This window comes from Camelus ferus, chromosome 5 (genome assembly GCF_009834535.1).
Source record: "Camelus ferus isolate YT-003-E chromosome 5, BCGSAC_Cfer_1.0, whole genome shotgun sequence".
NCBI lineage: Eukaryota > Metazoa > Chordata > Mammalia > Artiodactyla > Camelidae > Camelus > Camelus ferus.
The window spans coordinates 63,720,847-63,735,728 of NC_045700.1; the positions used below are offsets into that span (position 1 = coordinate 63,720,847).

At 38.4% G+C, this 14,882-nt stretch overlaps 1 protein-coding gene across 1 annotated transcript in view; it reads right to left on the reverse strand.

Annotated features, from left to right (window-relative positions):
• CPS1 (carbamoyl-phosphate synthase 1) overlaps window positions 1-14,882 on the reverse strand; it is a 124,109-nt gene that overhangs the window by 55,182 nt on the left and 54,045 nt on the right. Inside the window, 2 exon segments of the mRNA XM_032479946.1 lie at window positions 3,656-3,774; window positions 14,223-14,399. Coding sequence (XP_032335837.1) covers window positions 3,656-3,774; window positions 14,223-14,399 — 296 coding nt within the window.

The following is a 14,882-nucleotide window of genomic DNA, read 5'->3' on the forward strand; positions in this document are numbered from 1 at the left end:
CTTGCTGAAGCTGTCTGAATAGTGATTAATACCTAAGTTGGTAAGAATGGATTTTGCTCTGGAAGTTTCCAGAGGGTTGCCCTTGCTGGGCCCATGTATTGAAGATGGCAAACTGAGTTCTGATGGAAGCAAGCACTCAGAGCTGAGATGCTGAGGGATGCTGAGCTGATCACTCTACCACCTGGCTAACTTGTCCCCTCACCCGGGAGAAGACTGGGCTTTCATACTTCATCCTCAGCGTGATACGTGTTTCTCTCCACTCTTCAAGGAAGTAAGAAAATTATAATTTCCACTTTCTCACAGACATGAAAAACTGATCAGCTACTTCCACAGTGCCAACCTTGTTAACATCATTGTTTTGTTTCTCTACTCCAGTATGAGACATTCACATATATGCCTACATTGGGTATATTCCATTTGGAAGTCAAATTCTGGACCTCATTTCAGACGACTATATGTAAATATAAGTCATAGACTGCCATCACTGTAAGTGCTCGTCTCATCTTCTGCTAGTTAATGTGTTTATTGGATTTTAGAAGAATTTTAGCATGATTAACAACTGTAGAGTGGGGATTTTTGCCCATTAGCATAATGGACTGGTATTGATCTTTTGATAAGAATGACACTTGTATCACTAGCTATCATTGCTTCCTCATAACAAAAATAGGGCTGGTATTAAAATCAGTGCCAATGCATCATAAAGAAAATTAAGAAATGATACATTGCAAAATATATAAGCAAGTGTAAATTGTGACTCTGAAAATGGGTCTTAAAATGCGTAATATCTAAAATCACAAAATACTCTTCATTATAACAAGTAGCATTTCCATCTTCAGGGAGAATGAGAGAAAACTTTCTTGGGCACTTATGCGCCAGAGGTCCTTTACGCATATATCATTTAAGCTCCATAACAAAATTATAGTAGACATTAGCTGGAAGAATGTGAGGTTGGAGAAGTGAGGGAGGTCACGTGCCCGTGATTCCGTGGTGCACACCCATCTATCTGGACTGGCCCCATGGCCTGTGCTCTTTCCAATCCACAAGGAAGGAACCAGGTGAAATTTTACCCACATTTAGCATTCTATACTTTATCCTCTCTTTAAGCTTCTCCTTTTCTCCTAATTAAGATTCCCACTGTCTATTTCCCATGGACCTATAAGAAAATTTCAAAGGGACTTGAGCACGTTGGTACCAGAAATATATTCAGGCAAGAGAATTTAGGGATCGTCCCAAATCACACCAAAGAAATAGCTACCTCCTAAGCCTGCATCTAAAGCCAGCCTTTCCAACATGGGACCAGCTGAGATTTTGAAACAAAGTTAACTATAGGTAAATACAAATGAAGAAGAGCAGCTGATCTTAACCTTTTCCCAACTGGCAATACATAATTCAGCCATACAATGCCAACTGTTACTAGAGAACTCCTATTACTGTTGTAGCAGTATCTTCCTTGATGTCTGAGCATCCCTGGGTAATTAGAGGCTGAGAAAAAGCAGAAGATGTCATAATCCAGGCTAATGGTGAGGATAATCAAAATAGGGCAAGAAAAAGGCAAGTCCTACACCATTAGTTGCAATATTCTTTCAACCTCAGACCCCAGTGTAACACAGAACAATTAAGAAAGGTAGCTTCAGTGGCCATCTATTCTTATTTTATTTATCCAGCGCTTCTAAATAACAATCACTATCGAATTGCTATGTGTGCATCTATGACACTCAAAAAAATTAATTAAACAGTAAAGTGGCCCTCAGATAATAATCAGTTCAGGATTTAGTTAACACCCTAACATCATCGATCATCTGTTGAGTTCTTGAAACAAGAGATAACTGTAAGCATTCTGTTTTAGAATCTTTTAAATTATTAAAAGCTTTATACAAAAAAATTTTAGTGTAGATCATTATGAACAATATAAAAATCTACATTTACAAATATAGATTTATGCCAGAAAATGGAGACTTTAGTTTAAAATGTCAAATTATCAGCAACAAATACAACAGAATGTGAAAGTCAGAAAGATATTATAAGTGATCTGTAACAGTGAGCCGTTCTAATAATCCTCCAAGCACCTATTTTACTATCAACGTACACTCATTTCTGCTTAGTTAGAATTTCAACTTACCTTCTGGTTGTAACAGAAGCTATTCAATTAAAACATCTAATTTGTCCAAAAATCAGAATGTATATCAAGTGGAAATTTAAATCACAATAACATCTGTTGTTTTTCACCCCAGGTCTCTTCCATGGCTACAATTAGCATACTGTAAGTTTCTAGCACCCTCCTGTGGTTTAATTGGAGTGGTTTCAGAGGCATTTGAAATCAGTTGTCTGAAACTGAAAACACTGGAACAAGACTATAATTCAACATAGAAATTCTGCTGGCATCATAAACCAAGAAAGGAAACCTCAAGTCAGCAAAATTCTAAGATGAATGTACAGGCTCAATTCTTAACTTATCTGCTATCTACTGTTCATTTTATGTGATCACCACGAAGGATGACTTACAAGCAACTAAGCTAGTTTCACATTTGGCAGATTGGAATCCCCGATTTTCAAAACTAAGCATCGCTGCAGGTAATTGTTGAATGGATGAAAAAGAACCTCATTTTACTTAAAAAGAAAAGCAAGTGTTTTTATTGCCCAGTTTGTGTGCATCTTGATTAGGTAAACACAGTAACCCAATTATATGATGCAGTAGTTTGAGTTGAGAAATCCAGGCTTTGAGAGCATCCACCGTCTTCAGCCACATTTTAAGTGATTAACTTTTCTACATTTACTAAAATCACTTGAGAATAATTTATGCAAACAAAATTTTTCCCTCTAAACACACGCCTAGGCTTGCAGGTGAGAGTTCTTCCCAGTACTATTTCAAAGCCCTCTTGAAGGGGAGAAGCTAAAGAGGATTTTACTGTCTTTCTGAAATTGGTAATGCTCCTATTACCAAAGATCCATGCTTAAAACCTATCTGTGACTGCATGTGTCTCGAGGAACGACCTTCTCATGAAATTAAAAAAAAAAGTAGATTTTAAAGCACTGATATTATCAGAATATTCTGAACATGAAATAAACTTTTTAAAAATAATTGGCCATGAAGGAGATAAAAATGCAAATTAGCACGAGGTAAAGAGTCTATGAACAGAAATTTGAATGTAGCTTATTTGCATGCTAAACTGAATGTCCCAATGTTAAAAATATCAGTAGAATGCAAGAGGCATATGTTTGCTCATCCATACGCAGCAACATGTAGGTTAATATTAAAAGCAAAATATAGACTTCAGAACTTGGAACATTTACAGAAAACAGAAATATTATTCATTTCATTATTGATTAATAAAATCTAAATCTAAGTAATGCTTGGTAATTAAATAGCACATGAATTCATAAATGTACACTAATTTTCATAAATTCAAAAGACCTAATAAAAATATCACCATGTTTGATGGCAAGGGTAGGGGTAGGAGAAAACTAAAAATATTAATAGATGACTTTAAAAGGTAAACATCTAAAAACTGCCATTTCTCCCAGCTATGGCTACTGCTTTTCAACATTGGCACCATTTACTTCACTGAAGCAGAATTTGGGCCAAACATGGAAGGGTAAGAGGAAGACAAACTTGCACAGAGGATACCTGGAGTCAATCAAAGCACTACGGCCTTACCTGTTGAGCCCTTTTAGTGTCTTTTCCATGTTTAAAATGTCACGCATCTTATACAAAAACCACTTGTCAATGGATGTGAGCTGCATAATCTCGTCAAGGGACATGTTGTCTTCCAACGCCTGCCAAAAGGAGAAGAGCTGTTGTCTTTGGCAAACACTTTATAAATGTCTTATTTGGTTGAAAACATGGCAGCCTTTCCTCTCCATGTTATTCAGAGAGCCTGAGGCTGTAGACTGAGAATGAAACTGATACCATATCACTGATGTTCCTCCCAATAAACCGACAGACATCGCCAACTATATCCACAAACGGCATGCAAAGGAGGCGCCCCGAGTTAGTCAGAGTGGTGTGTGCTCAGAAAAATCCCCTGAACAGGCTCTTTATATGACTGCTTTTTATATGACTGTGTGACCAATTAGATTCTAAATCTGAGACATCTTTTTGGAATTAGAGAGAATCTCTTGAAACTATAGTTACGCCAAATCGGTAAGAAAATGTAGAATCAATATAATGATCTTTTAACTTGTATTTTGGATAATTACCCTTTAGCATATTTCGCGTATTTTTATCACTTCACTCCACATTCACACAAACCAGTCAGTGAGAATTTATGGATCATATCTCTGGCTTGGTGTTATTTCTCTAGAATATTTCCCCACAGAGGACTTCAGAAAATTATTCTGGATCAGTTACTGTGACTTTTGTGCTAAGACGGGCATTTTACAAAATCCTAAAATATTCTAAAACAATGTAGTAATAACTGCTGTTCTGACAGGCAGCTCGGCTTTTTCCTCAAGCTTACTTTAACAATTTCTCAAAAGTAAAATTACAACTGTGGGTCATAAAGCTGAGTACAAAAGGCAGCTGAAAGAAGAGAGAAACTCTCAAAACCAAAACCTTCATATTCAAAAGGTGCCTACTCTTAGTCTTTACTATTTTTAGATATCTATAGTCGATGAAAAAAATGTTAATCAATTAATATTTCAAAACAATGTATTTTAGAATGGAATGCTGCATTTTTAAATCCCACTAAGAAATATGTGTAACTAATGACTGCTGTTATATTTCTTAATTTTCTTAAAACTTTTACTTATTTCATAGGAGGGAGAAGATGGCGGAGTAGAAGGACGCTCGCAGGTCACCCTCTCCCACAAATACACCAAGACCCACATCTACAGACCCACTCAGCCAACCAGAGCACCTGTGGAACTCCGACAGAACATCGCCCTCTTCAAAAGATAAAGAGGCCAAAAATCTGGTAGGAGAAAAGGAAAAAAGAAAGAACAAAAGGCAAAGCAGAGCGGGACGGGTCCCGCGGGGAGGGAGCGGCAAAGGAGGACTGGCGCTCGCTCGCTGGGTCTCCCCTCTCCAACTGAGAGGCCAGCGGGACGGAGGGGGAGCCTCCGAGGCTCGGATCTGTACAGAGCAGCCCTTGACTAACAGAACTAAGTTAAACGGGCACAGAGCGCCCCCCGACACCCAGCCTGAGACGCGGGCCGGCAGCAGCGGTCAGGGCCAGGCTGCACAAGCCGGGCGGAGGACGGAAGTGGCTGCATGAAGGCAGCCCCGGGGGAACGCAAGGGGCTGCGCGCCGTGGCTGTGGGTGCACAGGGCAGAACAACCTGGGCCCTCCACAAAACAGCAAGGTTGATGTGCTCTCGGGGGAAGGGTGCACACCCCCATCTCTGAAAACCCGCGGAAAGTTTTCGGGGGAATAGAGGCAGGGCTCAGGCACAGCCGCCATATCCTCCGCGCTGAGCACTCAGGCGGGGTCGGGGGCGGGGGCGAAACCTGCATCCCCACGGAAGGGCTTAGCAGCCTCAAAGGCCAGACTGAGACTGGCCTGCAGCCCGGGGCAGATAGGATCCTTCCATCCTAGTCCCTCAGAAAACTTGTTCCACAAAGACAAACAAGGAGCTGGGTTTTGGCTCGGAGCAGGGACAAGGCTGTCCCTCGGTCTTCCCCGAGCCCACCTGCGGAGCGCTGACCAGGGCGGAGCGCGCAGCCGCACAGAGAGCGGAACTACCGGCGGCGCAGGTAGAGGGAGAGCGGCCCCCCGGTCTTTCGGGCAGGAACACAGCCCCTGACTGACTGTGCTGGGAGGGGGCACGACCCGCCCTCCTACCCGGCCAGTCTGCAACATCTGACTGCGGCATCCGGAGGGGCAGCGACCCGCCCGCCCACAGCAGAGAGCTGCACCTGACCCAGTGTTAGGAGGAGGCGCGATCTGCTTGCCGACAGGTGCTGGGAGCAGCACAGAAGAGGGCACCAACAGGAGGGCCTCTGAAAACAGCAAGCTGAGCTTCCAAAACAGGACGAAGACAGAAAGACTTCACAGTAAAAGCACACAGACTCCAGGAGAACACCGACAACCCCCCCCCCCTTTTTTTTAAATCTGTTTTTACCTGTTCTATTTTCTATTACTCTCTTAATCTTTACTTCTTAATTCATTTCTATTTCTCTTGGGTTTTGATGTCCTGCTATTGATTAGACACAGGTTTCAAATACATCTATTCATCCCCCGCCCCTTTTTTTCTAAAGGTTTTAAAAGGACGTCTCAACCCGATTAATACTCTGCTTCAACTCACTCTTCTATTATTCATTATACACTGTTTTCAAACCCTCTTTCTCCCTTCTTTTAAAATTCTTTCTCTCTCTCTTATTTTTTTTTCTTTTTTTCCTAAGTTCTATTCCTAAATAGGCATTAGATAGATAAAATCCTTAAGGACCAAAATAAACAACTGATACTCCATAAACCACAGTGCCAAAGAGGTATGAGCAAGATGAAGAAGCAGAAAAACATTTCCCGATTAAAAGAACAAGAGAAATCCCCTGAAAGAAAGATCAACGAAATAGACATCGATAGCCTACTAGATCAAGATTTCAAAAAGGGAGTGATCGAATTGCTGAAGGAATTAAAAGAGATAGTGTTTAGAGATATAAAATATGTCAAAAATGAAATTGAAGCTGTAAAGAAGAGCCAAGTAGACTGGGTAAACTCATTGACAGAGATGAGGAATGATCTAATAGCTGTGCAAAGCCGACTAGATAATGCAGAGGAACGAATTAGTGATCTAGAAGACAGGGCAATAGAAAGCACCCATTCAGAAGAACTACAAGAGAAGCAAATAAAAAATAATGAAAATAGCATAAGGGACCTATGGGATAATATAAAGCATCCCAATCTTCGCATAATAGGGGTCCCAGAAGGAGAAGAAAGATCAAAGGGGATTGAAAAGGTTTTTGAAGAAATCATGACTGAAAACTTCCCAAACTTAAAGAAGGAATCAGATATCCAAGTACAGGAAGCTCAGAGGGTCCCAAACAGGAAGAACCCAAATAGACCCACACCAAGACATATCATAATCAAGATGGCCAGAGTCAAGGATAAAGAAATGAATCTAAAGGGAGCAAGAGAAAAGCAAAGAGTAAGTTACAAGGGAACCCCCATAAGGCTCTCAGCTGATTTCTCTACACAAACACTACAGGCCAGAAGGGAGTGGCAAGATATATTCAAAGCCCTGAATGAAAAAAAAGATGCAGCCTAGGATCCTTTATCCAGCAAGGCTATCTTTGAGGATAGAAGGAGAAATAAAGAGTTTCACAGACAAAAAAAAGCTGCAGGAGTTTAGCAACACTAAACCCATGCTAAAAGAAATATTGAAAGGGCTATTCTAAATAGAAAAGCAGCAGGATGCTACAGAAATGAGAAACACACAACTGGAAAGGTGATAACTCATGAATTACAAATAAAGTAAACATGAAATTATAAAAGAAGACATACAAATCACTGAGAGTGGGAGAGGGAGGCAGGGAAATATAGAATACTTTTTTCTTTCTTTTTAAAATTTTTTTAACAGTAGGATGGGTTTGAGATCATGTTACTATCAGTTTAATAAAAACAGTTATAGTAATGGGTTGATAGATTTACAAAAAAGGGTAACCACAAGCCAAAAATTTACAAAGGAGTCACAAAAATTAAATAAAATCCATGATAATACAAAGGAAAATTACCAAACCACAAAAGGAAGAAGAAAGGAACAAAGAGGATATACCAATTCAACTGCAAAGATAAGTTCAAAGTGGCAATAAACACACATCTATCATTAATTACTGTAACTGTTAATGGACTAAATGCTCCAGTCAAAAGACACAGAGTGGCAGACTGGATAATAAAGCAAGAACCTTCAATATGCTGCATACAAGAGACCCACTTTAGGGAGAAGGACACATATAGATTGAGAGTGAAAGGATGGAAAAGGATATTCCATGCAAATGGAAAAGCCAAAAAAGCAGGTGTTGCAGTACTGATTTCAGACAAAATAGACTTTAAAACAAAGGCCATAAAGAAAGATAAAGAAGGACATTTTATAATGATTAAAGGAGTGATACAAGATGAGGATATTACACTCGTTAATATATATGCACCCAATATAGGAGCACCTAAGTACATACAAGAATTACTAACAGAGATAAAGGGGGATATTGATGGGAATACAATCATAGTTGGAGATTTTAACACTGCATTAACATCACTAGACAGATCTTCCAGACAGAAAATAAACAAAGCAACAGAGAAATTAAATACTACAATAGAAAAACTAGATTTGGTGGATATTTTCAGAGCATTACACCCCCAAAAAATAGGATATACATTCTTTTCAAGTGCACATGGAACATTTTCCAGGATCGATCATGTACTTGGGCACAAAAGAAACCTCAACAATTTTAAGAAGATAGAAATTATCTCAAGCATCTTTACTGACCACAATGCCATGAAACTGGAAATCAACAACAGAGAAACAAAGGAGAAAAAAAGGAAAGCATGGAGATTAAACAATATGTTATTGAAAAAACAATGGATCAATGAGGAAATCAAAGCTGAAATTAAAAAATACCTTGAGACAAATGATAATGAAAGCACAACCACTCAAAACCTATGGGACACAGCAAAGGCAGTGCTAAGAGGGAAGTTTATAGCGATACAGGCCTTCCTCAAAAAAGAAGAACAATCTCAAAGAAACAATTTAACCCACCACCTGAATGAATTAGAAAAAGAAGAACAAAAAGCCCCAAAAAGCAGCAGAAGGAAGGAAATAATAAAGATCAGAGAGGAATTAAATACAATAGAGATTAACAAGACCATAGAAAAAATCAACCAAACCAAAAGCTGGTTTTTTGAAAAAGTAAATAAAATCGACAAACCTCTGGCCAAACTCACAAAGAAGAAAAAAGAGAGAGCACAAATTAGCAAAATAAGAAAGGAAAATGGAGAAATTACAACAAACAAAATAGAAATACAGAATATCATACGAGAATATTATGAAAAACTATATGGAACCAAACTGGATAACCTAGAGGAGATGGACAAGTTTCTGGAAACATACTGTCCACCAAAACTGAATCAAGAAGAATCTGAACACTTGAACAATCCGATCACTAGAAAGGAAATAGAAATAGCAATTAAAAACCTCCCTACAAATAAAAGTCCAGGACCGGACGGCTTCACCGGGGAATTCTACCAAACATACAAAGAAGAACTCATACCAGTCCTTCTCAAACTCTTCCAGATGATTGAAAAGGAGGGAATACTCCCAAACTCATTCTATGAAGCCACCATCACCCTGATACCAAAACCAGGCAAAGACACTACAAAAAAAGAGAATTATAGGCCAATATCACTGATGAACATAGACGCCAAAATCCTCACCAAAATTTTAGCAAATAGAACCCAACAACACATAAAAAAGATTATACATCATGACCAAGTGGGGTTCATCCCAGGGACACAAGGCTGGTTCCACATACGCAAATCAATCAGTGTAATACATCACATCAACAAGAGAAAGGACAAAAACCACATGATCATCTCAATCGATGCAGAAAAAGCATTTGATAAAATTCAACACCCATTTATGATAAAAACTCTCGCCAAAGTGGGTATAGAGGGAACATATCTCAACATAATAAAAGCTATATATGACAAACCTACAGCCAGCATAGTACTCAATGGTGAAAAACTCAAAAGCTTCCCACTAAAATCTGGGACAAGACAAGGATGCCCACTATCACCACTCCTATTCAACATAGTCCTGGAAGTCCTAGCCACAGCAGTCAGGCAAGAGAAAGAAATAAAAGAGATCCAAATTGGAAAAGAAGAGGTAAAAGTGTCATTATATGCTGATGACATGTTACTATATATAGAAAACCCTAAAAGGTCCACACAAAAGCTACTAGAGCTGATTGAAGAATTCAGCAAGGTAGCAGGTTACAAAATTAACATTCAAAAATCAGTTGCATTTTACACTAATGATAAATCAACAGAAAAAGAAAGTAAAGAAACAATCCCCTTTAAAATAGCACCCAAAGTAATAAAATATCTGGGAATAAATCTAACCAAGGAGGTGAAAGAATTATACACAGAAAACTATAAACCATTGATGAAGGAAATTAAAGAAGACTTTAAAAAATGGAAAGATATTCCATGCTCTTGGATTGGAAGAATCAATATAGTTAAAATGGTCACACTGCCCAAGGCAATCTACAGATTTAATGCAATCCCTATCCAATTACCTAGGACATATTTCACAGAACTAGAAAAAATCATAATAAAATTCATATGGAACCATCAAAGACCTAGAATTGCCAAAGCATTACTGAAGAGAAAGAAAGAGGCTGGAGGAATAACTCTCCCAGACTTCAGACAATACTATAGAGCTACAGTCATCAAGACAGCATGGTATTGGTACCAAAACAGACATATAGACCAATGGAACAGAATAGAGAGCCCAGAAATGAACCCACAAACTTTTGGTCAACTCATCTTTGACAAAGGAGGCAAGAATATACATTGGAATAAAGACAGTCTCTTCAGCAAATGGTGTTGGGAAAACTGGACAGCAGCATGTAAAACAATGAAGCTAGAACACTCCCTTACACCATATACAAAAATCAACTCAAAATGGATTAAAGACTTAAACATAAGACAAGATACAATAAACCTCCTAGAGGAAAACATAGGCAAAACATTATCTGACATACATCTCAAAAATTTTCTCCTAGAAGAAATAAAAGCAAGAATAAACAAATGGGACCTAATGAAACTTACAAGCTTCTGCACAGCAAAGGAAACCAGAAATAAAACAAGAAGAAAACCTACGGAATGGGAGAAAATTTTTGCAAGTGAAACCGACAAAGGCTTGATCTCCAGAATATATAAGCAGCTCATACGACTCAATAAGAAAAAAATAAACAACCCAATCCAAAAATGGGCAGAAGACCTAAACAAGCAATTCTCCAAGGAAGACATACAAATGATCAAAAAGCACATGAAAAAATGCTCAGTATCACTAATTATCAGAGAAGTGCAAATCAAAACTACAATGAGGTATCATCTCACACCAGTCAGAATGGCCGTCATTCAAAAATCCACAAATGACAAATGCTGGAGAGGCTGTGGAGAAAGGGGAACCCTCCTACACTGCTGGTGGGAATGCAGTTTGGTGTAGCCAGTATGGAAAACAGTGTGGAGATTCCTCAAAAGACTAGGAATAGACTTACCATATGACCCAGGAATCCCACTCCTGGGCTTGTATCCAGAAGGAAATCTACTTCAGGATGACACCTGCACCCCAATGTTCATAGCAGCACTATTTACAATAGCCAAAACATGGAAACAGCCTAAATGTCCATCAACAGGTGACTGGATAAAGAAGAGGTGGTATATTTATACAATGGAATACTACTCAGCCATAAAAACCGACAACATAATGCCATTTGCAGCAACATGGATGCTCCTGGAGAATGTCATTCTAAGTGAAGTAAGCCAGAAAGAGAAAGAAAAATACCATATGAGATCGCTCATATGTGGAATCTAAAAAACAAAAACAAAAACAAACAAACAAACAAAAACAAAGCATAAATAAAGGACAGAAATAGACTCACAGACAGAGAATACAGACTTGTGGTTACCAGGGGGGTGGAGGGTGGGAAGGGATAGACTGGGATTTCAAAATTGTAGAATAGACTACACTGTATAGCACAGGGAAATATACACAAAATGTTATGATAACTCACAGAGAAAAAAATGTGACAATGAGTGTGTATATGTCCATGAATGACTGAAAAATTGTGCTGAACACTGGAATTTGACACAACATTGTAAAATGATTATAAGTCAATAAAAAATGTTAAAAAAAAAACTTTTACTTATTTCTAGTATCAGAGGGACCATGATTACAAGTGTTGAGAAACCATGATTACAAGTGTTGAGAGACAATACAGCTCATAATTCTGTTGACGAGAATGAAATGACATCTAATGGGAATATTCAAAGGCATGTTTGCTTCATAGGTCTATCTATGTCTCTTTTGTTTAATTCTCCCTGTAACTGTAGCCAGGTTCCTTAATATTCTGTCTTCTTTGCCAAGTGATTAAAGGGACAATTGGCTGTTTGGCCATCAACATTGTGAGGGGGATAGAACTTTAAGTCAGTGACACTTTTGGCAGACCAAAGGATGTTTTCACACGACTGCACGCAGTAATTATCCTGCAATTGAGGGAGGACCTGGAATCTGTGGTCATTTCACTGTGAGGAAGGATGACCAGCATCACATCCACAGTTCTGAGTGGGAAGCAGGATCCTGCCAGTCTTAGGACTTGGTCTTCAAGCGCTGCAACCTGCCATGTCACACAGCAGTAATGAAGTTCATAACGACCCCAAACATGTTTGAGGTTACTCTAATGTTCCCCAAATCAAAAATAATGCCCTGCATTCTCTTCCAGTCAAAAGAGGTGATGACCAGTCATCCTGAAATAAGACTGCTGCAGAAATCAGACCTCAGAGCAAGTTGCCCTTTCTAAGAAGCACGAAAGCGAGTGAAGATTTACTCACTCCCTTCCTTCTTTTTCCCCTTCAGCCCTCCACACTCCTTAAACTCTTTGTCAAAATCACCAAGTTCCTGGTTGCTGTGGAAATGAACAGTAATGATGACCTCTAACAAACAGAAATCAGTTCCTTCTCCCGGCACTCTGGCAAGCAGTAGTTTATACCTCAGACCCTGCACTTCTTGCTCGTACTGTGTGCAAGAAAGAATCTCCACGCATTTTCCCTGAATTCTCATTCTTTATAAGTCTGTTAGAAAAGAATGAGAGATATGCTTGAGTTTTACAGCCTCGCTGGGAACTCGGAAATACTTCCTTTTTTCATCCACCTCAAGATGGCAGAAGTATGATTACTAGACTAAAGGAAAAAAATCTATTTACTGCCCTTTGAGAAAAAAATTATATGTATACACACACACACATACACACATATATGAATGTGGTACATTGCTTTTTAAGCAAAAGACTGAAATAAGAACAAGAAGGTAAAATGGCTTTCTAGAATAACCTCTCATCTCACCACCATGGAAAAATGTTAATTCTCCATTATCTTGAAACTCAGCATTGAGAAATGTCCATCAAAAAATACTAGTATCTCCAAGACTACTTCAGAATTCCAGTGGAAATTAACCTGCATTTAGAAATCATAACTGTAAGGAGAGTATACATTGAATGCATTGAAGGAAACATACCCTTCCCTTCTTTCTCTCTCTGCAGGACTCTCTTTACATGGACATAAAAGTTGCAGTGAGTTTGAGACCACTAACAGCATTTTTCTGTTGCTACAAAGACCAATTATAGAGACAGATTCCCTTTCTAAAGAGAAAATTCATATTTTCATCAACTCATCCTACATGCACATACACACACATACAATGGTCATCAGGGCTTTGTAGCTCCAGTGTAGTCTAACACTGTTGGAGGATTAATACCTAAGCTTCCTTAAATGTCAGAAAGCAATTCGGGGATTTCTGACCAGACAGATCCCAGCTGCCCAAGTCACCTTTTATAAAATCAGATGAGCTGAAACTTCAGAATTCTAAGCATAGTAAACAAGAAAGGAGATTAATATGGCATTTAATTTGTATTAAAGGTAACTGGTGGGTGGAAGTGAGAAATATGGGGCTTTTTTGTTCTAGAAAACCAATAAAATAATTACACAGAAAAGCCTATAATCATAGAAGTTCTTTATAGTTTGTTGTTGCTTAAACACAGAAAAAGGAGCAAATAAATAAAGATTATTCTAGACTCTTAGGTAGCACATACCAAGTGGTATTATTATTTTATGAATCTTCCTTTCTTAAATAGAATTTTACACATTTTCAAGGAGTGAGTAATGAGAGTGATAGGAAATGACAAATCAGTATTATTAAATACCTCAGAGTATTGATAATATGTGTACTAAAAGGGAAGATCATTTTGCCTATGTGATCATCCTTTAAAACTGCAATGTACCCTTTAAGGGGAGACTTTAAGTCAAAAAAGGGATAATTTTTCATTAATTATAGAATAATCTAATGAAATACACAGAAGTTTCCAATTTAAGACTATTAAAGAGAACTAATTTTTTTCCAAAAAAAGTCCCTGAATTCAAAACCACTTAGTGATTCAGTTTTACATTTAAGTCTAGGCTGACCATATTCAGAGAATATCTGATAGCACTGGGCCCCTTGTCCCATATTACCCTGGCGATGGCATAGATGCGGGTGCTGGATGGCTCCGCCAGCTCTCTTCTGAGATCGATGTTGGATGGCCACTCTTTGTTCATTGGGAGACGGGAAGTGAAACCGTCTATAGACGGGTGACACATCCGTAAAGCCTTCTGGAAACTCTCCTCAAAGGTGCGACCAATAGCCATGACCTGTAATCCACATTTAAAACCCATATTTATAGAAAGAGCTTGCATGTTTTTAATTTGTAACAAAACTAAAAATTGAATATTTTTCAAAAAAGAGTAGGAACAAGACATAGAGCAGAAGAATGCTACTGAAATGTATTTTTCTTCCTCTCCTTTTCTCCATAGTTTTGATGTAATGAGTCTTTAACATCATTGGGTCACTCTTTTATCACTTAGGGAATTTGCTAAGACTAATGAGGAAATGACCCATATTTGCTTTGGACCATAGTACGGAAATAAAGAATTTGTGGCCAGAGTATATAGACCCTTCCTTAATAAGAGTTTGCTTTTGTGCAGATGTCCTTCAGAATAAAAAGCAAATGAAGAGAAACTAGACATGTATTAATACAAAAACAGAACTATGTCTAACTGGGTATCAGTATCCAAGACAGGCTGTCTTTCTTTAAAGCTAAGCATTAATATTAATAGAACCTTGAGAATCATAAC